At 46.2% G+C, this 22,492-nt stretch overlaps 1 protein-coding gene across 1 annotated transcript in view; it reads left to right on the top strand.

Moving 5' to 3' along the window:
• Nucleotides 1–22,492, top strand: part of STRIP2 (striatin interacting protein 2) — an 82,926-nt gene that overhangs the window by 19,615 nt on the left and 40,819 nt on the right. Inside the window, exons 4-9 of the mRNA XM_030216999.1 lie at nt 382–516; nt 2,375–2,495; nt 4,361–4,429; nt 10,408–10,514; nt 18,464–18,591; nt 19,405–19,587. Coding sequence (XP_030072859.1) covers nt 382–516; nt 2,375–2,495; nt 4,361–4,429; nt 10,408–10,514; nt 18,464–18,591; nt 19,405–19,587 — 743 coding nt within the window. The remainder of the gene's footprint in view (nt 1–381; nt 517–2,374; nt 2,496–4,360; nt 4,430–10,407; nt 10,515–18,463; nt 18,592–19,404; nt 19,588–22,492) is intronic.

Here is a 22,492-nt window from a genome sequence, read left to right as displayed (position 1 = left end):
AGGAAAGCACTAAAAACCCATTTATTCAAGCAAGCCTACCCACAGGACGCAGATTAATGAACCCATCTACCTTACATATACCGAAGAGAAAACGACATTGACCCAGACTCTATCTCCCACCTTACCTTCCTCTCTATCACCTATCTCTACCTACCCATCCATCCTATTACTACCCATCATTACTATGTTATACTTAATTTCCTACTTTATATAACAAAATTCTGTGTTACCTATTACTATGTAAGCTGCATTGAGCCTGCTTTTAGTGGGAAAGTGCGGGATACAAGTGTAATAAATAAATAAATAAATAAGAAGGCCAAAAATCTGTAGCTTGGCCAGGAATACTTGTTAACTCTTCTTGTTTTCTTCTTTGATTTCCAGTGAGGGATGCAAAATGGGTGGAACTGGATGTTGCTCGTCAGAAAGCCTATATAATGCAACTGCTGGATGGCCTGGAGGTAGTCAACAGGGACAGAAGACTGAGTGTGGCCCGAGTTATTCTCTATTTGGTCCAAGGTAACTACAGAAGGAGCACGGTCTTTGGTCTTTGGTTCTGTCCAGACTCCAGGATTTTTAGAGAGCAAGGGTTACCATATGACTCCAGAACAAGGAGGACAGATTGAGCCGGTCCGGGATTTACTTCCATTGAAAGCCTCCAGGGTCTTCACAGTGCAGCTGTCTGTGAACGCTGCCAGTCGGGTTCCTTCCTGATATTACCCAGAGGCTTAAAATAATGATGCATTTGTGGAGAGCCCACTCAGGTTGTGACCCCAAATGTGGGTGTCGTGATGCCATGTGGGGGTCCCAACCCACACTTTGGGAAGCTGTGTTGTAGAGTAACGTAGGAAACACAGACTCCCAGGTGCAGCCCTTGGCATGCGTTGACCAGCTCTCTGTATTCCTGTGCCAGTCTCCTCAGCCACTCAGTCTGCTAGTCAGGGTACCTCCGTTTTGTTTATCATCAGAAACAGGTAGCAGCATTGCTCTTAAACATTCAAACTATGGTTTAAACTATGGTATACATGATGAGCATGAAAAGCAAGAGTAGCATTGAAGAAGACAGCTGTAGATGAAGGCTTATAGGTAATTTATTTATTTACTAGCCATTGAGCCCGTAAAAACGGGCTAGGATAGGACGGGGGGGTTGAAATGCCCCTTCTCCTCGCCGCTGCCCCTCCGAGCGAGGTCACCGCTACGGCCCCCCCGGAGTCGCCGCTACCCCTCCACCCGGGCCGGGCCCTCGCTTCGCTATTGAAACAGCGTGGGCGAGGGCGGGACACAGGCAGGGAAGGAAGGCCGACGGCAGCTCAGCTGAGCTGGATGCTGCATTGACGCTGTTTCTATAGCGGAGCGAGGGCCCGGCCTGGGTGGAGGGTGGGTGGCGGCGGCGACTCCGGGTGGGGAGAGTGGTGGCGGCGACCTTGGGGGGGGGAAGCGGTAGCGACGGCGGTTTCGTCCCTCCCCTTGCGCAGTAGAGACCCTCTCTGTCCTGCCCTCATCATCACGTATTGACGCGGGGGCGGGACAGAGAGGGTCTTTACTGCGCATTTGTGAGTGAGTTCGGTCACTCGCCGTTTATATGTTTGATTATCACATTTATATCCCACATTTTCCCAACTGTGTCGGGCTCAATGTGGCTTACATCGCACCGTCATGGCAAACGCCAATCCAGTGAATTAAACTAATACAAGATATAACCTACATAAGAAATAGCGGAAAGGCCAGGGAAGGAACAAAAGGAACAGAGAAACCAGGGGAAAAGGAGGGAGGGTGAGTGAGCCCAGAATTGTCATTAGATTGATGCGTGTCTGGAAGTGGAGACACAGGTTGAGTCCTTGTGGTAGGCTCTTCCAAATAAGAAGGTCTTGAGAGATTTCCTGAAATTTAGATGGTTTGGGATGGATTTTAATGCTTTTGGTAAGGCATTCCAGAGCTGTGAGCTGATGAAGGAGAAGGATGAAGCATATGTGGATTTATACTTGAGACCGTTGCAGCTTGGGGAATGAAGGTTTAAGTAAGAACGGGATAGTCTTATCGCATTCCTGGGTGGTAGGGTGATTAGATTAATCATGTAGCCTGGAACATCACCGTAAAGATTTTGTGAACTAGGGAGCAAATTTAGTTAGTGGGTAAATCTGCCTCTCGATAGGATCTCACAATACTTTGAGGTGCAATCGGTGTGTAAAATTTACACTTTGTTAAAATTTGCTATTCCACCATTAGCTAACTGACAGATCACAGTGGTTCACGATCTAAAAAAAAAACAAAAAAAACCCCAAGCAAATAAGACTAAAAATGAAACAAACTATAGCTCCCGAATGACTAAACCTTGTGCAGACCATTCTACTATGTTCAATGTCTCTCTTTACCACAGGGGTGTTTGGAGAGTGCAGTTCAGACTCGGAGGTCCTACGCTGGTCTCGTTACAACAGTTTCCTGCTCTATGAGATGGGAACGTTCAGTGCTTTCATGGAGCTGCTGAATATGGAGATTGAGTAAGATGCTGGGTTTGTAGGAGCCGATGCTTGGGACTTGGTTCGGGTGAAGCCTTTGTAAAAAGTGCTTATAAACACTGGGCTTGATTATTCAAAATGATTTAACCAGGCAGGAGCGACTCACTGAGCGACTATTCAGTGGCACTTAATCAAGCCATGTTTCTTAAACAGCAGTCCTGTCTTTGCCCGGCTAGATATGCAGGTCCACCACCAAATATCAGTCATACCCACATAACTTCCAGGTACTGCCAGTGCCCGGATATGACCCAACACTGAATATATGGAGTAGCCTAATGGTTAGTACAGCAGTCTGAGAACCTGGGGAACTGGGCTCGATTCTCACTGCAGCTCCTTGTGACCCTGGGCAAATCACTTAACCCTCCATTGCCCCAGGTACAAAAAAGTACCTGTATATACTATGTAAACTGCTTTGAATGTAGTTGCAAAAATCTCAGAGAGGTGTTATATGAAGTGCATTTCCCTTTCCCTATTTGAGATTCTAGATGGAATGTTGCTACTATTTGAGATTCTACATGGAATGTTGCTACTATTGAGATTCTGTTGCTACTATTTGAGATTCTACATGGAATGTTGCTACTATTGAGATTCTGTTGCTACTATTTCAGATTCTACATGGAATGTTGCTAGTGGAGGAGTAGCCTAGTGGCTAGTGCAGTGGACTTTGATCCTGGGGAACTGGGTTCAATTCCCACTGTAGCTCCTTATGACCCTGGGCAAGCCACTGAACCCTCCATTGCCCCAGGTAGAAAAAAGTAAACCACTTTGATTGTACTTTAGAAAGGTGGTATATTAAATGCAGGGCTGATTTTAGGGGGGAGTGGCAAACAGGGTAGCTGCCCTGGCAGTCTAGGCATCTATTCCCCTTCTCCCCATCGCGTTCCATCTCCTCCTCCCTTCCCCTCACCTTCCCGATCATCTTTAAAAATGTCTTTCCCTCTCAGAGGGGCCCCGGGGCAACAGTCATCCTCACAAGCTGCCTTGAAGCTTTCCCTCTCTGCCCTCTTCTGATGCAATTTTCTGTTTCTGGGCAGATCGTGGCAGAGAAAGAGAGTTTTGGGGCAGCTGGGGGCAGCTTGTGAGGATGACTGCCTTGCCGGGGCCCCTGTGAGAAGGGAAATAAATTTTTAAAGAACACAAGGTGAGGGGAAGGGGATGGACCTTGCCGGGGAGAAGGGTAAGAGATGACCAGACTGCGTAGTAGCAATGCAGGTGGGGAGATCGGGGGAAGGGGAGGAGAGTGGGGTCAATGATCAGGGGGCCCACTCCTTAATTTCTGATCTGGGCCCCACTATTTCTAAAACCAGCCTTGATTAAACCCACACCCCTTCATCCTTAGAAACACACTGACTGCTGCCGGCTCAGTATGGACTCAGTTATGGTCATTGTTTACGGAATCATTACTGGGCTGGGAATAAATTGGTCAGTCTCCTGGAATATTCGCTCCTGCACAGTAAGATGGTAATTCTGTACTGGTCCGTCTAATTTGTGCATCAGGGTATACAAAGTACATCCGTTTTCAAAGGGAAACTATATGAATGATTTCCCTTTGAAAATTATTCCACCAAAATTACATGCACACATAAGCTTCTGCAAACTGTCCTTGAAATATTTTTCAAAATCCAAAAGTAAGCATGTGCGTTCAAACCCTGTTCCGACTCTGATAATACCTCTGCTTGCCATTGGTAAAACTGAATGCATAGTTTACCCACATAAACTCCAAGCAATTTTAGAATTAACTATTTCTATCAATAAACCATTGTTTACCGCTTGGAAATGGCTTTGAGAATTATCCCCTAATGTCCAATAGACTAACAAATTGCTGTGTTCTTCCGTCCTCATTGCAGTAACAGCCAGGCATGCAGCAGCGCCCTGAGGAAGCCAGCCATTTCCCTTGCAGACAGCACGGAGCTCAGGTAACACCCAGTCACCAGCTGAAATATCTGTTTGCTTTCCCTTCACCTTGAAAGCAGCAGGACTGCCCAGAAAAGGGTTTGAAATGTCTCCACGACACAGTCTTCAAGATTCTGTTTTGTTCTGTAGCATCTTAACTTCATCCTTGAGAGAAAATAAGTGAATTGGAAAGCTGCTCCCTCCACTAGAGAATCAAATAAACGAAAATGCAAAGATTAGGGGACACTCGAGGAAGTTACATGGAAATTTTTTTAAAACAAACAGGAGGAAATATTTTTTCATTCAACGAATACTTGAGCTCTGGAACTCTTTGCCAGAGGATGTGGTAACATCAGTTAGTGTATCTGGGTTTAACAAAAGTTTGGACAAATTCCTGAAGGAAAAGTCCATAGTCTGCTATTGAAACAGACATGGGAAGCAACTGCTTGCCCTGGGATTCGTAGTATGGAATCTTGTCACTCTTTAGGATTCCAGAATCTTGCTATTCTTTGGGGTTCTACATGGAATGTTGCTACTCTCTGAGATTCTGAATGGAATCTTGTTACTCTTTAGGATTCCAGAATCTTGCTATTCTTTGGGGTTCTACATGGAATGTTGCTAATCTTTCAGATTCTGCATGGAATCTTGTCACTCTTTATGATTCCAGAATCTTGCTATTCTTTGGGGTTCTACATGGAATGTTGCCACAATTTGGGTTTCTGCCAGGTACTTGCGACCTGTCTTGGCCACTGTTTGGAAAACAGGATACTGGGCTAGATGGACCATTGGTATGACCCAGTATGACTACTCTTATTGTCTTATAAGTTCATGCTGAATGTCATGAAGACCTGCCAGAGTTCCCTGTGCAGTCACTGCTGTCTCATTTGTAAGAGTATCGGCTATGTAAGACACCTGTAACCACCAGTCCTAATTTAGCCAAAGTTCCTTATGCAGTGACTGTGGTACCAAAATTTAGGGTTGCCAACTGCCTCCAGACTCACCCAACAGGATTGATCCAATCTGGGATTCACCGTATTGCATGCACTTGTAGTCTTGGTTTCTTGGGAAATTCATTTGGGATATCAAAACTACAAGTCCCTGCATGCAAAGGGGTGAGCCCAGAATTGGATCAACCTTGTTAGGTGAATCTGGAGCCAGTTGGCTGTTCTACTCATAGTTGATACGCTTGCAAGATCGGTTCTAGCAAGCGGTCTAATTCAGTCAAATTTCCTGAGCAGTCACTGCTGTCTCATAGTTGATACACTCATAGGAGCCAACTTTTCAAAATGATTGGGGGTGCTGAAAATTTTTTTTTTTTACAGGTGGTGCATTCCTCCTGTCCCCCTCCCCCTCCCTCCGAGTTCCAGGCCCCTCCTCCCTCTGAGTTCCAGTCCCTCCCTCCCTCCCAGTTCCAGTCCCTCCGAGTTCCAGGGTCCCCCCTCTGAATTCCAGGGTCATCCCCCCTGCCCCCTCCGAGTTCCAGGTTCGTCCCCCTCCCTCCGAGTTCCAAGGCCCCTCCTCCTCCCTCCCAAGGCCCCCATCCCACCGGAAGTTCCCTTCGTCCCTCCTCCCTCCCTTTGAGTTCCAGGCCCCCTCCTTCCAAATTTTAAAAATCATCTTACCTCTTCGGGGTTACGGCGGCAGCAGCGGTGAAAAGCGTGCAGGCTCGGCGCTTAGTTCAGTCTTCCCTTCCCGAGGGCGGGACCAGAGCTGAGAGAGAGAGAGAGAAGGGAAGACTGAACTAAGCGCCGAGCCTGAACGCTTTTCACCACTGCTGCTGCCGTAACCCCGACGAGGTAAGATGATGACTTTTAAAATTCGGAGGGAGGGGGCCTGGAACTCGAAAGGAGGGAGGGAGGAGGGACGAAGGGAACTTCCGGTGGGTGAAATATTGGGGGTGCTCGAGCACCCTCAGCACCCACGGAGTCGGTGCCTATGGATACACATACAAGACTCTACAGTACACCAAAAAGCTGCAGATTCATGCAAATATCCACCCTGAATTAAATCTAATTCATCCCCCACTTTGCAGCTTGGACAACATATTTACACTGAGCAATTTGGAAAAGAAAAGTGGACATTGCTTTCAACATACAGTGGGGGAAATAAGTATTTGATCCCTTGCTGATTTTGTAAGTTTGCCCACTGACAAAGACATGAGCAGCCCATAATTGAAGGGTAGGTTATTGGTAACAGTGAGAGATAGCACATCACAAATTAAATCCGGAAAATCACATTGTGGAAAGTATATGAATTTATTTGCATTCTGCAGAGGGAAATAAGTATTTAATCCCTCTGGCAAACAAGACCTAATACTTGGTGGCAAAACCCTTGTTGGCAAGCACAGCGGTCAGACATCTTCTGTAGTTGATGATGAGGTTTGCACACATGTCAGGAGGAATTTTGGTCCACTCCTCTTTGCAGATCATCTCTAAATCATTAAGAGTTCTGGGCTGTCGCTTGGCAACTCGCAGCTTCAGCTCCCTCCATAAGTTTTCAATGGGATTAAGGTCTGGTGACTGGCTAGGCCACTCCATGACCCTAATGTGCTTCTTCCTGAGCCACTCCTTTGTTGCCTTGGCTGTATGTTTTGGGTCATTGTCGTGCTGGAAGACCCAGCCACGACCCATTTTTAAGGCCCTGGCGGAGGGAAGGAGGTTGTCACTCAGAATTGTACGGTACATGGCCCCATCCATTCTCCCATTGATGCGGTGAAGTAGTCCTGTGCCCTTAGCAGAGAAACACCCCCAAAACATAACATTTCCACCTCCATGCTTGACAGTGGGGACGGTGTTCTTTGGGTCATAGGCAGCATTTCTCTTCCTCCAAACACGGCGAGTTGAGTTCATGCCAAAGAGCTCAATTTTTGTCTCATCTGACCACAGCACCTTCTCCCAATCACTCTCGGCATCATCCAGGTGTTCACTGGCAAACTTCAGACGGGCCGTCACATGTGCCTTCTGGAGCAGGGGGACCTTGCGGGCACTGCAGGATTGCAATCCGTTATGTCGTAATGTGTTACCAATGGTTTTCGTGGTGACAGTGGTCCCAGCTGCCTTGAGATCATTGACAAGTTCCCCCCTTGTAGTTGTAGGCTGATTTCTAACCTTCCTCATGATCAAGGATACCCCACGAGGTGAGATTTTGCGTGGAGCCCCAGATCTTTGTCGATTGACAGTCATTTTGTACTTCTTCCATTTTCTTACTATGGCACCAACAGTTGTCTCCTTCTCGCCCAGCGTCTTACTGATGGTTTTGTAGCCCATTCCAGCCTTGTGCAGGTGTATGATCTTGTCCCTGACATCCTTAGACAGCTCCTTGCTCTTGGCCATTTTGTAGAGGTTAGAGTCTGACTGATTCACTGAGTCTGTGGACAGGTGTCTTTCATACAGGTGACCATTGCCGACAGCTGTCTGTCATGCAGGTAACGAGTTGATTTGGAGCATCTACCTGGTCTGTAGGGGCCAGATCTCTTACTGGTTGGTGGGGGATCAAATACTTATTTCCCTCTGCAGAATGCAAATAAATTCATATACTTTCCACAATGTGATTTTCCGGATTTAATTTGTGATGTGCTATCTCTCACTGTTACCAATAACCTACCCTTCAATTATGGGCTGCTCATGTCTTTGTCAGTGGGCAAACTTACAAAATCAGCAAGGGATCAAATACTTATTTCCCCCACTGTACATAAAGGGGAATTTAGTTTGATTTTTTTCTAAGGAATAATTATTTTACTGTGAGTGTGTTTAAGTTATACATGGTAACATAGTAACATAGTAGATGACGGCAGAAAAAGACCTGCACGGTCCATCCAGTCTGCCCAACAAGATAACTCATATGTGCTACTTTTTGTGTATACCCTACTTTGATTTGTACCTGTGCTCTTCAGGGCACAGACCGTATTAGTCTGCCCAGCACTATCCCCGCCTCCCCACCACCAGCCCCGCCTCCCAACCACCGGCTCTGGCACAGACTGTATAAGTCTGCCCAGCACTATCCCCGCCTCCCAACCACCAGCCCCGCCTCCCGATCTTGACTAGGCGGGGCTGGTGGTTGGGAGGCGGGGATAGGTTTTAACATTTCTCTTGATGTTTTTATTTTCAAATTTGTTTATTAAGTTTCACAGAAAATTACATGTCTTGTTGTATAAAGGTCTCTAAACAAATAACATTCCTAGCATAAACAAATTATCTAGAATTTCAGTATTCTCTTAAATTGTAACTAATGTAAACCTCTGATCTACAAGATTTCTAAGTTGCGATGATCTACATTCTGCGTCCAATGACTATTATATATTCCTTTATGACCTCTAAAAGTGTTGTATATAACTTCTCTCTCTTGATGTTTTTAAAAAGAAAAGTGGAATCATTTCATGAGCTTAAAAGGTCTTAACTGGTAATGCATTGCCCATGTTACTGAATAAAATCAGAAGATGAGACCTTATAGATTTGAGCCCTTTGTCAGCCTGAAAAGTATGTGACATGGGCAGAGTGTGAGACCCTCAAAGATGTTGCTGCAGTCCTGAAGTCCTTTAATGGAAGAAGTAACTAACCTGTTAGTCTCACTGACACACACAAGGAGTGACTCGGGCTGCACATACTGCAGCGGGACATGTTTATCCACTCCTACCCTAGCTGAGATAATATTTAACCATTTCTCTGACCTCACGTGCAACTTTCTTCAAATCAATTACCTTATTTTCTAATTCTTCCTACTTTCTTACTCATCTATATGTTACAACTTTGCCTTACCCTTCACTACCAATTATAATGTTCTAGTACATATTGAGGGGCATAATTGAACGAAAACGTCTATCTCCATGGGCGTTTATATCCGAGAACGGGTCCGTGAAGGGGCGGACCGAACCGTATTTTCCCAAAAAATAGACGTCCATGTTTTATTCGACAATTTGTGAGCTGGGCATTTTTGTTTTTCAGTGATAATGGAAAATGAAAGCGCCCAGCTCAAAAACGAATAAATCCAAGGCATTTGTTCATGGGAGGGGCCAGGAGTCGTAGTGCACTGGTCCCCCTTACATGCCAGGACACCAACCGGGCACCCTAGGGGGCACTTTTACAAAAAAAAAAAAAAAAAGGTAAAAGAGCTCCCAGATGCATAGCACCCTTCCCTTGTGTGTTGAGCCCCCCAAATCCCCCTCAAAACCCACTGCCCACAAGTCTACACCATTACTATAGCCCTAAGGGGTGAAGGGGGGCACCTACATGTGGGTACAGTGGGTTTGGGGGGTTGGACGACTAAGCATTAAGCAGCACAATTGTAACAGGTAGGGGGGGATGGGCCTGGGTCCACCTGCCTGAAGTCCACTGCACCCCCTAACAACTGCTCCAGGGACCTGCTGCTGCCAGGGAGGTGGGTATGACATTTGAGGGTGAAAATCAAAAGTTGTGAAACATCATTTTTTGTGGTGGGAGGGGGTTAGTGACCACTGGGGGAGTCAGGGGAGGTCATCCCCGATTCCCTCTGGGGGTAATCTGGTCATTTAGGGCACTTTTTGGGGCCTTATTCGTGAAAAAACAGGGTCCAGGAAAAGTGCCCTAAATTCTAGCTACAAACGCATACTTTTTTTCCATTATCAGCGAAAGGCCTCCATCTCTCCTCGGCCGATAACCACGCCCCAGTTCCACCTTCTCCACGCCTCCGACACACCCCCGTCAACTTTGTACACTTCCACGATGGAGTGCAGTTGAAAACGTCCAAAATCGGCTTTCCATTATATCGATTTATTCGTTTTTGTGAGATAAACTTCTATCTCCCGATTTGGGTCGAAATCTAGGCATTTTTTTCTTTCAATTATAAGGTGGATTGTGTTGTCATTGCAAGTAGTATACTATGCCATACTTTGTATTGTTGTTCGAATATTTTTACTGTTGTAATTACCTATTGCTCATGTTTGATCTATTCTTACTGTACACTGCCTTGAGTGAATTTCTTCAAAACGGCAGTAAATAAATCCTAATAAATAAATTGTCTGTTTCAGGGTTCTACTAAGTGTCATGTACTTAATGGTTGAGAACATCCGACTGGAGTGGGAGAATGATCAGCCTGACTGGAAGAATATCAGAGAGACTTTCAGGACAGAACTGAGTGAGTATCTTAAAGGCAAGATGTGTACCCCTGGATTTTATGAATGGCACCCCAAATTGTGCATGATCCTGAGATCTGCCCGCAAATACATTTGTTAATGAGCTGATCACAATCAATAGTTGGCTGGTAGCATTCAATTATTGATGTTGATTGGCTCTAATGTAGATTTGCGCACGTATCTGGCCGCACGCAAGTCCATAAACAGCCGTGTCCAAATCCTCTCATGTGCGACTCATCAGTGTTCTAGAATTTGGGGGCTGAACACCGAAGTTGCATGCCAGGATTTACATCAGCTTTCACTTGGTGTAAGTGCTCCCGCCTAAAGCTGGCCATGGGCAGGGCCACCGAGAGACTGGGCCGGGCCAGGGGTCCCACCCCCCTGAGGTCGCCACCGCTCCCCCCCCAAGATCACCGCAGCCATTACTCCCCCCTCCACCCCCCCGACGTCATCGCCACCGCTCCCCCTCTCCCTCCCAAGGTCGCCGCTGCAGCTCCCCCTCTCCTTCCGCCATCGGGCCGGGCCCCCTGCATTGAAATTGCAGTCTCACCTCTGTGAAAGCAGCGCTGCAGGCAGCAGAACGCCTCCCTTCGGTCCTCCTTCCCTCCTTGTGTCCCGCCCTCGTGGAAGTTACGTCAGACGAGGGCGGGACACAGGGAGGGAAGGAGGGCTGAAGGGAGGCGTTTTGCTGCCTGCAGCGCTGCTTTCACGGAAGTGAGACTGCGATTTCAATGCAGGGGGCAGACGGTCGACGACGGAGGGCAGGTGGGACTGCGGTGCCAGGCCCCCCTTGGAGGCCCGGGCCCGGGGAATTTTGTCCCCCCTGCCCCCCCTCTCGGCGACTATTGCCATGAGAATCCCTGCTAGGCACCATTCTATAAAGGGGACTTAGCCCTGAGAGCCCTTTACAAATTAGCGCTGAGCCCAAGTTTTTCCCGACACCTACTTTGCAGCTCCGTTTACTGAATCTGGCCCATAGAGTCTATTTCTGTAAAGCAATGTAGGAAACCCAGAGCACCAGGTCCAGTCCATTGCACAAATATTTAATTTCATTGCCAAATTTAGATACTTGTTTCCAATCAAAATGAACGAGAGCGCTTTATAATACAAGAACTGTTTTTATAATATGGATGGTTTACGATATAAGCAAAATAGAAATCTTCATCTCTGAACAGTCAAAACAACACAGTACAACCAGCACAGATGTGATGAAACAATGCAAGGCATCATCATACTCAGGCTAATCACTGACCTTGGTAACCATTTAATAATATAAAACGACCCACGCGTCCAATTTCACCTATTTAAGTACGCAACTGTGGAATGCGTTACTAAAAGCAGTGGAAACCATACATGATCATCTACAATTCAGGCGAACTTTGAAGACCTCTCTGTTTTGTAAGGCCTACCCTGCTGTTTCTGATTAGCAGCCTCAACACTGCACTGATTTAAAAGACAATGCCATTTCTTCTATCTTTGCCATTTATTGTTCCCATTTTACCCCTACCTTTCCTTACCCTGGTTCTATTTGTGTTTTTTAACATCGACCGTATTGGAGCTCCCAAATACGGTGACTTGTAAGCCACATTGAGCCTGCTAATGTGGGATACAAATGCTGCAAATAATAATAATAATTTAAACCATCTGAACAATAACCCATTGCACATCCTCAAAAGCAAAATACATCACAACCTGAAAAATATAAAACCATAAACAACCCCCCACATTTACTGCACCTCCAACCTACCACATCACTGCCAAACAATGTCCACCAAAGTACCATGAGAAGTACAGGAGGCAGAGGACAGTGGGACAGTGGCTTCCAAAGGACAAACCAAGAGGACTTCAACTCAAAAACTACTACTACTACTACTACTACTTAGCATTTCTATAGCGCTGCCAGGGTTACGCAGCGCCGTACAAGTTTAAACATGGGGAAGGACAGTCCCTGCTCAAGAGAGCTTATAATCTAAAGGTAAAAACTATGTAGTCAGTGTAGGTATCAGGAATGGGAAGGTGGTTAGGCACCAAAAGCAAGGGAGAAGAGATGGGCCTTGAGTAAGGACTTGAAAATGGGCAGGGAGGGCGCATGGCGTATGGGCTAAGGAAGTCTGTTCCAGGCATAAGGTGATGCGAGGCAGAAGGGGCGGAGTCTGGAGTTAGCGGTGGTGGAGAAGGGTACAGAAAGGAGTGATTTGTCCTGAGAGCGGAGGTTACGGGTGGGAACATACGGGGAGAGGAGGGTAGAGAGGTAATGGGGTGCTGCAGATTGAGTGCACTTGAAGGTCAATAGGAGAAGCTTGAACTGTATACGGTAGCGGATTGGGAGCCAGTGAAGCAACTTGAGGAGAGGGGTGATATGAGAGTATCGGTTCACGCGGTAGATAAGACGTGCGGCGGAATTTTGGACAGATTGAAGGGGGGATAGGTGGCTAAGCGGGAGGCCAGCGAGGAGAAGGTTGCAATAGTCAAGACGAGAGGTAACGAGCGAGTGGATGAGGGTTCGGGTGGTCTGTTCAGAGAGGAATTGGCGAATTTTGCTAATATTATAGAGGAAGAAGCGACAGGTCTTAGCTGTCTGCTGGATATGGGCAGAGAAGGAGAGGGAGGAGTCAAAAATGACTCCGAGATTGCGGGCTGAAGAGACGGGGAGGATGAGGGCGTTGTCAACAGAGACAGAAAGTGGGGGAAGAGGAGAAGAGGGTTTGGGTGGAAAGACAAGGAGCTCAGTCTTTGCCATGTTCAGTTTCAGATGCCGGTTGGACATCCAGGCAGCGATGTCTGAAAGGCAGGCCGAAACTTTATTGATGAATAAGTACTCGACACAGTACTATGTTTCGACCAACAGGCCTTCTTCAGGAGTCTCAATACTTTATCTCATGATGGTCCAAATATGACGGAAGGATATGGAAAAAATGATCTTGAAGAAGACCTTTGGTAACACTTAATTAGGCGCAGTGATGCTCTCTAGAGGTTTACGGAGTACCGTCTGTAAAACCGCCTTGTTAGCTCTTTTCGACCTCAGTCACTGCCTCAATTACTGCATCTCCCACTCATTACATCGCTCATGACCCCCTTGTTTATTGGAACCTCCAGCCCATAGCATCTGGCTGCCAACCACCACTGACCAATTCCAGCTAGCCTATTTCCCAAAGTTGTTGTTTTTTTTTTTTCCAAACAAATGAAACCAAGGGAGGGAGCCCGCATAAGTGCCGGAATTGGTGCTGACCCTGGATATTCAATGCTGGGCCGTTTCTGGTGACAGGCATTGAATGCCCGTTTTGGGTTTTTTTGTTTTGTTTTTTTTTCTGCCAGCTCAAACTTAACCAGCTAAGTGAATATTCAGCGCTCGCCAGTCAAGCTTATAGAGGCCAAAGATAGGACTGCTATTTAGGCAGTTTGATTTGGCTACTAAACTTAACCGGCCAGCGCTTGAATAGTCATGGATAGCTGGCTATATCAAGTGATATAGCCGGTTAACCACTATCTGCTAACCACGAATATTCAGTGGAGATAACTGCATGCTGGTGACCCCATTATGATCCAGGTCCCCATCGTTCTCTAAAACACAGCAAGGAAGGATTCCCTATGGGAAGAGTGCTGCCTAACAGAGTAGGGAAGGGACGTAGGACAACCAAATCAGGTAGGACTCCAGAGGTAGAGGGATAAAAATCTTTATTACCAAAGACCAATGAACTCAACACAGTCCCGTGTTTCGGCAAAAATATGCCCACTTCAGGAACCTTGAGTATGTCTCAGCATCTATTCACTATAAAAGGCATGAAGCCAATGATACGATAGTTGACGCAAACAACCGCATACAGCGTCAAAGTCCTTCTACAAATGTATTCCTCTGGATCTTGCCCTCATCCAGTCTGTCCGTCTCTCTCTCTCATGTACCCTGCCCTCACACAAATATTTGTTCCCCAGCAGTCCCAGCCCCCTAATAATCCAGCTACCTTTTACCCCCTACCCCAGCACTTCTAGGTACCTCCTCAGTTAGTCAGCTATCCCCCATCTCCCAGGCACCCGCTCGGCAACTGCAAGGATACCAGACACCCTAGAGCAGTCTTGGGTCTTGCTCCCATCAATTAACTTTTACATTCCTAGTGACCCCTCCCCCCATCATCATTTTGATAATTAACTCTAGAATCATGATCATTCCAATACTATCACTCCCAGATTATCCCCCAGATTCTATAAAAGGTGACTACAGTTCTGCACGCAAATCAGCGCATGTAACCGATATGGGTGTGGAGCTTAATTGGATAGCAAGCTAATCAGTGCCGATAATTGATGTAAACAAGCAATTATCGGTACTAATTCGTGCATAGCATAACCTAAAAGGGGCCATGGGAGGGGCATGGGTGGGTTGTGGGTGTCTCTAAAATTTACGCGCAGTGTTTATAGAATATGCCCCATCCGCGCCTAAATTAGTTGTATGCTTTTATGCCAGGTTTTAGTTGGTGTAAATGGGCGTGACTAAATTTAGTCACAAGAACGGGCGCTAGGCGTAGTCTATAAACTGTGTCTAACTTTAGGCCAGGTTTATAAAATATATATATATACATTTGTTGCATTTGTATTCCACATTTTCCCACCTTTTTGCAGGCTCAATGTGGCTTCCATGGTACCGTAATCGGCGTTAACCGATTTCGGTATGAACAAATACAAGTTGCGATTAATATCAAGGTGATATTATCGTAGAGTGAGATACATGTATGGTAAAGACAATTGGGGAGAACTTTGAGAGGGAAAGGAAGAGTTAGGGCAAGTCCGTTACGATCTTTGGTCAATTTGTGTCGCAGATGTCCAGGTTTTTTATGTTGGGTCGGTGGGATATGTCCTTCTGAACAGTTCTGTTTTTAGTGCTTTCCGGAAATTCATGCGGTCGAGTGTGGTTTTTAGTACTTTTGGTAGTGCGTTCCACAATTGTGCGCTCAGGTAGAAAAAGCTGGAAGCATAGGTGGATTTGTATTTGAGTCCTTTGCTGCTTGGGTAATGGAGGTTTAGGTATGATCTTGCTGATTTTATGGTGTTTCTGGGTAGCAGGTCGATGAGGTCTGTCATGTATCCCGGTGCCTCACCGTAGATGATTTTGTAAACTGTCGTACAGATTTTGAATGCGATACGTTCCTTAATTGGAAGCCAGTGCAGTTTTTCTCGGAGTGGTTTGGCGCTGTCAAAACGTGTTTTTCCATATATAAGCCGTGCTGCTGTGTTTTGGGCGGTTTGAAGTTTCTTTATGATTTGTTCTTTGCATCCCGCATAGATTCCGTTACAGTAGTCTGCGTGGCTTAGCGCCATTGATTGTACAAGATATAGAATCTAGTCCAATACTTTTAAATATTAACAATTTGTTTGGTAAATATACACATATAGAATACTTTCCAAAAGCCGCTTACAGGGACAAATGGGCCATTTGAAACCTGCCCAATCTTCCTGCAGCTGAAAGCAGGCATTGATGTGGCTGTGGAGATGGAATGTTTTGTTTTGACCACACTGGCTCTTTGCTTCCTCTCAGAAACTGCTGCCCTAGATCACTGCTTCTCAACCCAGTCCTCGAGGCACAACCAGCCAGTCAGGCATACTTTTCTAACAGGGGGGTTTATCACCTTTAAAAGTTTTGCCCACTGCTGTTCTACTTCCTTCAGCTGTTCCCATCCAACTAACTCTTCCTGGAGATGATATTCCCCTATCTTGGTAAAGTTAATTCTTTTGAACTCTAGAACCTTCAGTCTTGAATAAGGCCTCTCCTCATGTGTCTTAATACTGAACCATACCATCCGGTGATCGCTAGATGCCAAATGATCACCCACCGTAACATCAGAAACACCCTCCCCGTTTGTAAGCACCAGGTCCTGAATAGCTTTGTCCCGCATGGGTTCCATTACCAACTGCTTCTAGATGACCTCGCAGCAGGGACGCTCCAATCAACGTCCGGCATATCAAAATCACCGATCAGTAGGACTTGCCCTTTCATAGCTATCTTGTGAATGGCTTCAGTTAAATCTCTGTCCATTTCTTCTGATTGAGAGGGAGGCCTGTATATCACACCAATGTAAATACTTTTTCCATTCCCTCTTTCAAGCTTACTTGCATATTGTGAGCACTCTGGAGGGCTGGTGTGAGGGAAAGGGGATAGTGGGTCTTTCAGCTGGCATCATCCCCGTTCATTCAGCCCAGCTAGGAGAACAGGGCGCCATCTAGGGATCAAACTGCCAGGGAAAGCTGTAATGCAGGGGAAAAACTACACTCCCCAGAAGCCAGTGCAGGGTCAGCTGAGCTCCCAGGAGGGGGAGGGTGGAGTGACTGATTGGGAGATGAGGTCTGATCCTGGAGATGGGGAACAGCTGGTGGAGCTTGGGGAGGAGGAGATGGAGTGGAATAAAGAGGAGGTAGAAGGAGAAGGTAAAGAGGAGTGCATTGAGGTTGGAGGGTTTGCTCAAACTTCCTCAGGAAAGGTAAAGGCTTTGGTGGCGGGAGTGTGGCCCAAGCTGTGCATACTTGGAGAGGGTAAAATAATCCAGTGGGGAAGCCACTGGTGGAAGAAACTAACCCATAAACTATCTAAGGGTAGAAGATAGTGCTGATGAGGGGAGGCTACAATTGGGAGCAAGACAAAGGTTTGCTGGGTGTGATATTCGGAGTTAAGATTGGACTGTGTTAATAAGCTGAATGTGGAAAAACTGAACTGACTCTTGCATTCTTGATGAAGAAACTGCTTGAAGATTAAAGCTGTATTAAAAGATGCTGAGAAAATAAAGACCTGTGGTTTTCAAGAACTATAAGACTGCTGGAGTTTTGTGTGTCCCAGTCGTGAGCTGATCCTGGGCGCAGGTCAGCAGTTAAACTAGGACAAGCAGTGCAGCAAGGCGGTGGTTGCAGCTCGTACTGGGGAAAAGCTAGCCAAGCTAAGCAGGGTCGACCCCGGCTCTCACCTGGAAGGGTGACCTGGTTACAATATTCATTGTGAATATCCCGAAAATCCAACGGGCTGGATGTGCCCCGAGGACTGGGTTGAAAATCACTGTCCTAGATGACTAATGATTGGACTGTCCCTGCCACCACCATGTGGAACTCTCAATTTCAAGCCATGAAGTTCAGGAATTATGGGGCAAATCTTTCAGTCTTAAACATAAGTACATAAATATTGCCACACTGGGGCAGACCAAAGGTCCATCAAGCCCAGCGTCCTGTTTCCAACAGTGGCCAATCCAGGTCACAAGTACCTGGCAGAAACCCAAATAATAGCAACATTCCATGTAGAGCCCCAAAGAGTAGCAAGATTCTAGAATTCTATAGAATAACAAGATTCCATGCAGAATTTCAAAGTGTATAGCAACATTCCATTTAGAACCCTAACGAGTAGCAAGATTCCATTCAGAATCCTAAGTACATAAGTGTTGCCATACTGGGACAGACCAAAGGTCCATCAAGCCCAGCATCCTGTTTCCAATAGTGGCCAATCCCGGTCACAAATACCTGGCAAGATCCCCAAAAAGTACACAACATTTTATGCTGCTTATCCCAGAAATAAGCAGTGGATTTTCCCCTAGTCCATTTTAATAATGGTCTATAGACTTTTCCTTTAGGAAGCTATGCAAACCTTTTTTAAACCCCGCTAAGCTAACCACCTTTACCTCATTATCTGGCAACGAATTCCAGAGTTTATTTACACGTTGAGTGAAGAAACATTTTCTTTGATTCATTTTAAATTTACTACTTTGTAGCTTCATCGAATGCCCCCTAGTCCTAGTATTTTTGGAAAGAGTAAACAGACGCTTCGTGTCTACATTTTCCACTCCACTCATTATTTTATAGACCTCTATCATATCTCCCCTCAGCCGTCTTTTCTCCAAGCTGAAGAGCTCTAGCTTTGGATAAGGTTCTGGGAATGAGGGGACTAGGGGTGAGGTTTCTCCTTACTTTCTTGATCTCTTTCTTACAGGTCTTCCTCTGCAAGGTGATGAACCCTTTGCTCTTGTGCTCTTTACCATGGTGACAAAGTTCTGCAGTGGATTTGCTCCCCATTTCCCTATGAAGAAAGTCCTGCTTTTGCTCTGGAAGGTGGTTGTGGTGGGTGATCCATTTCTTTTCTTTCTCTTTATTTTCCCATACAAGATCAATTTAACTCAAGTTTCTTGGAGTTGTCAGTGTGAAGGACTTGACACAAGGAGGTGAAGACCCAGAACTGACTCCCTTGTTTCTGATGACCTGGGAACAGTGTTCTGTTGCAGGACTGCCAATGGCCATCTTGAAAAAGTCCGTTGCATGAGGGACAAATGTATTTCCCATCAACAAGCAGGAATGAGGGGGAGATGAAAAGAACCCCGGCACTGTAGAGAACAGCTCCGGAAAACACCGGCTGGAACACGAGTTTTGATTTATGTGACCAATGCTTAACATTAACAGCATGCAAATTATAAGCACGCTGTCAGTGCTGAGCATTGGTCGGTAAAGGGGGAGGTACGTTCCTGGCGCATGTCCACAAGAGCTATGTGGTAGGCACAGCTCTTGTGCACATGTCCAGACAGGGGGGTCAGGTCGGGTGGAGGGTGCCACTGGACACCAGCTCCTTTCAACCAAGCCTTTTACACTGCCCCAGACCTGGTAAAAAATTTCTCATGTTCTACGTGCATCAAAAACCATTTTTGTCCTGTGCATTGCAGGAAATAGGTAATGACCACATTACTATTACTTTTAATGCGGTGTGCAGCCATACTTACCAAGTGAGTTAAGCCCTGTGCTCAACCGCTTTCTGCATTGTGTGTACAGTGCTCATTAACGGTACGCTTCCTGCATTGGCCTCTCTGTTTCTCTTTCCTTTCCCAATTCTTCATGGCCCTTTTTTTATATTCACCCTCATACTTTTTCCTCCCTCCCTAACAGTTTACTCTCGGTGGGTTTCAAGAGCTCCAGGCCATGAAGATGAAGAAACGGAGAGAGCTGGGGCTGCCACCTCTCCTTGAGGACAGTATCCAGGTGGTCCGTAGCATGAGAGCTGTGTCTCCACCTGCCTCTGCTGGTGATCTGATGGAGCAGCAACAGAAGCGTGGCCGCCGCCGGAAAAGGGTGCGAGCAGCTTATGTGCAGGTTCATGTACTGATACAGGGTCTCACTTGATTTTTTTATTTGGAATGGACTGCTGTCATAGCAACCATTCCTTGTCTGGTAGTGGCATGTCCTGCTTGGATTTACTAGGCTCTGAGGCACCCATAACAATAACACTAGTGTGCAATTTTATCTGATTTTATATTTTTAAAAAAGACAATGAATTTATACAAGTGCAGGGTGATACCTCTGAAATCAAAATTCTTCCTCTGTCCCAGTAATTTCTTGCTCTAGGTGTGCAGCTTTCCTGGTCTGCATTTTGGTTATTGATCACTTGCCCTGGGTGCAGCTTTCCTGGTCTGCACTTTAGTTATTGATCACTTGCTCTGGGTGCAGCTTTCCTTGTCTTCATTTTAGTTATTGATCACTTGCTCTGGGTGCAGCTTTCCTGGTCTACATTTTGGTTATTGATCACTTGCTCTGGGTGCAGCTTTCCTGGTCTGCATTTTAGTTATTGATCACATGCTCTGGGTGCAGCTTTCCAGGTCTGCATTTTAGTTATTGATCACATGCTCTGGGTGCAGCTTTTCTGGTCTGCATTTTAGTTAAACAGATAGTAAATACAAATTTGCAAGAGTGAAACAAACTGAAATCTGTGAAACTAAGGTCTCTTTCCTTTGTATCTGGTCACTTATATGCTTTATATGAACTAAAGCCAGTGTCAGACAGTCGTCTGTGTTCTGTGTGTGTCCCACAAATGGCAAAAGACAGATTACAAGTCCAGTCTGTGCATTTTATATATCTTTAGTATCATATGCTATGAGTGAATTAGGGTTACCATGTGTCCGGATTTACCCGGACATGTCCTATTTTTGAGGGCATGTCCAGGCAACCGGGCGGGTTTTGCCAATCTGCCTGTTTGTCCAGATTTCTGGACAAACGGGCAGGCTGGTGGGCGGGCCGTTTGATTGCTAGCCTCCCCTCCCCTTACTTACTAGTGCCCTGGTGGTCTAGTGACCTCTTCCGCCTTCGGGGCAGGAAAGAGCCTCCTCTTTCCTGCCTGGAGCGCTGCCCTGCATGCATCCTTCCTGTTGGTGATCCTCGGCGCCGATTCAAAATGGCTGCCGAGAGTTGAAGTGACCTCACGAGACTTCAACTCTCGGTGGCCATTTTGAATCGGTGCCGAGGATCAGCAACAGGAAGGATGCATGCAGGGCAGCGCTCCGGGCAGGAAAGAGGGGGCTCTTTCCGGCCCCGAAGAGGTCACTAGACCACCAGGGCAGTAGTAAGGTAAGGGGAGGGGGGTGACGGGGTATGTGACAGGGGGGAGGGGAAAATGTGACAGGGGGCGGAGCGAGGGTGTGAAAGGGGGCGGGGTGTGTGGTAAGGGTGGGGCATGTGTTCTCCTTTTTGGGGGACAAAATATGGTAACCCTAGTGAGGGTGCTGTGCATTTCAAGGGAAGGGGAAAATATCTTAATGTGCAAATTAGCAAGTTAAATATTCTTAGCAATATTTTTAGTTTAAACACACAGAGGGGCATTTTTGATATGACGTCTAAATCTGATGTTGGACCTTTTGCAAAAAAGTCCAAAAATCGAGTAGCAAACGTGGCCATTTTCAAACCATGAAAAACCTCCAACTTTTTGTTTTGAAAATGGCCATTTGCTAGACGTTTTTGTGCTTGATGTGTCCTCTTGTAGGACCATTTTTGAAGAAAAAAAAAAGTCCAAGGGAAAAATGCACAAAAACAAGCCATTGGAATGTATGAGGGGCCAGCATTCTTAGTAGACTGGCCATACAAACATCCCAGCAGAGCAGTGGGGCACCCTAGGGGGCACTGCAGTGGACTTCACATAAAAGGTCCCAGGTACACATTTATTTATTTATTTATTTATTAGAATTTGTTTACCGCCTTTTTGAAGGAATTCACTCATCTCACTGTTACCCCCTTATATTGTATGGTGAGCTTTCCAAACCCACCAAAACCTACTATACCCAACTGTACACCACTACAATAGCCCTCATGCCTGCAGGTGTCACTTATTTGTAGGTACAGTAGGTATTTGGTGCTTTTTGGAGGGCTCACACTTTCCACCACAAGTGTTAGAGTGGGTTATGGGCCTGGGTCCCCTTCTTTACAGTCCACTACACTGGCCACTAGGCTATTCCTGAGACCTGCTTGCTACTCTGATAGGAATGGCCATCATATGTAAAGCAGTCATAGAGCCTGTTATGTACTGTCAGTGTCATATAGTGGCCTAGTGGTTAGGGTGGTGGACTTTGGTCCTGGGGAACTGAGGAACTGAGTTTGATTCCCACTTCAGGCACAGGCAGCTCCTTGTGACTCTGGGCAAGTCAATTAACCCTCCATTGCCCCATGTAAGCCGCATTGAGCCTGCCATGAGTGGGAAAGCGCAGGGTACAAATGTAACAAAAATAAAATAGATACTATTGGAGATTCTACATGGAATGTTGCTATTCCACTAGCAACATTCCATGTAGAAGGCTGCGCAGGCTTCTGTTTCTGTGAGTACATACAGGACGTCAGACTCACAGAAGCAGAAGCCTGTGCAGTCACATTGGTGATCTGCAAGGGCCAACGTCTACATGGAATGTAGCTAGTGGAATAGCAACATTCCACGTAGAATCTCAAATAGTAGCAACAGTGGCCTAGTGGTTAGGGTGGTGGACTTTGGTCCTGGGGAACTGAGTTTGATTCCCACTTCAGGCACAGGCAGCTCCTTGTGACTCTGGGCAAGTCACTTAACCCTCCATTGCTCCATGTAAGCCGCATTGAGCCTGCCATAAGTGGGAAAGCGCGGGGTACAAATGTAACAAAATAAAATACAAAAATATTTTAGGGGACTGGGAAGGGGTCAGTGATCACTGGGGAGTGTAAGGGGGTTATGCCTTAATCCCTTCAG

Source organism: Microcaecilia unicolor, chromosome 10 (assembly GCF_901765095.1).
Source record: "Microcaecilia unicolor chromosome 10, aMicUni1.1, whole genome shotgun sequence".
NCBI lineage: Eukaryota > Metazoa > Chordata > Amphibia > Gymnophiona > Siphonopidae > Microcaecilia > Microcaecilia unicolor.
The sequence above is the reverse complement of the archived record's forward strand: the minus strand, read 5'-3'. Positions and strand labels throughout refer to the sequence as shown.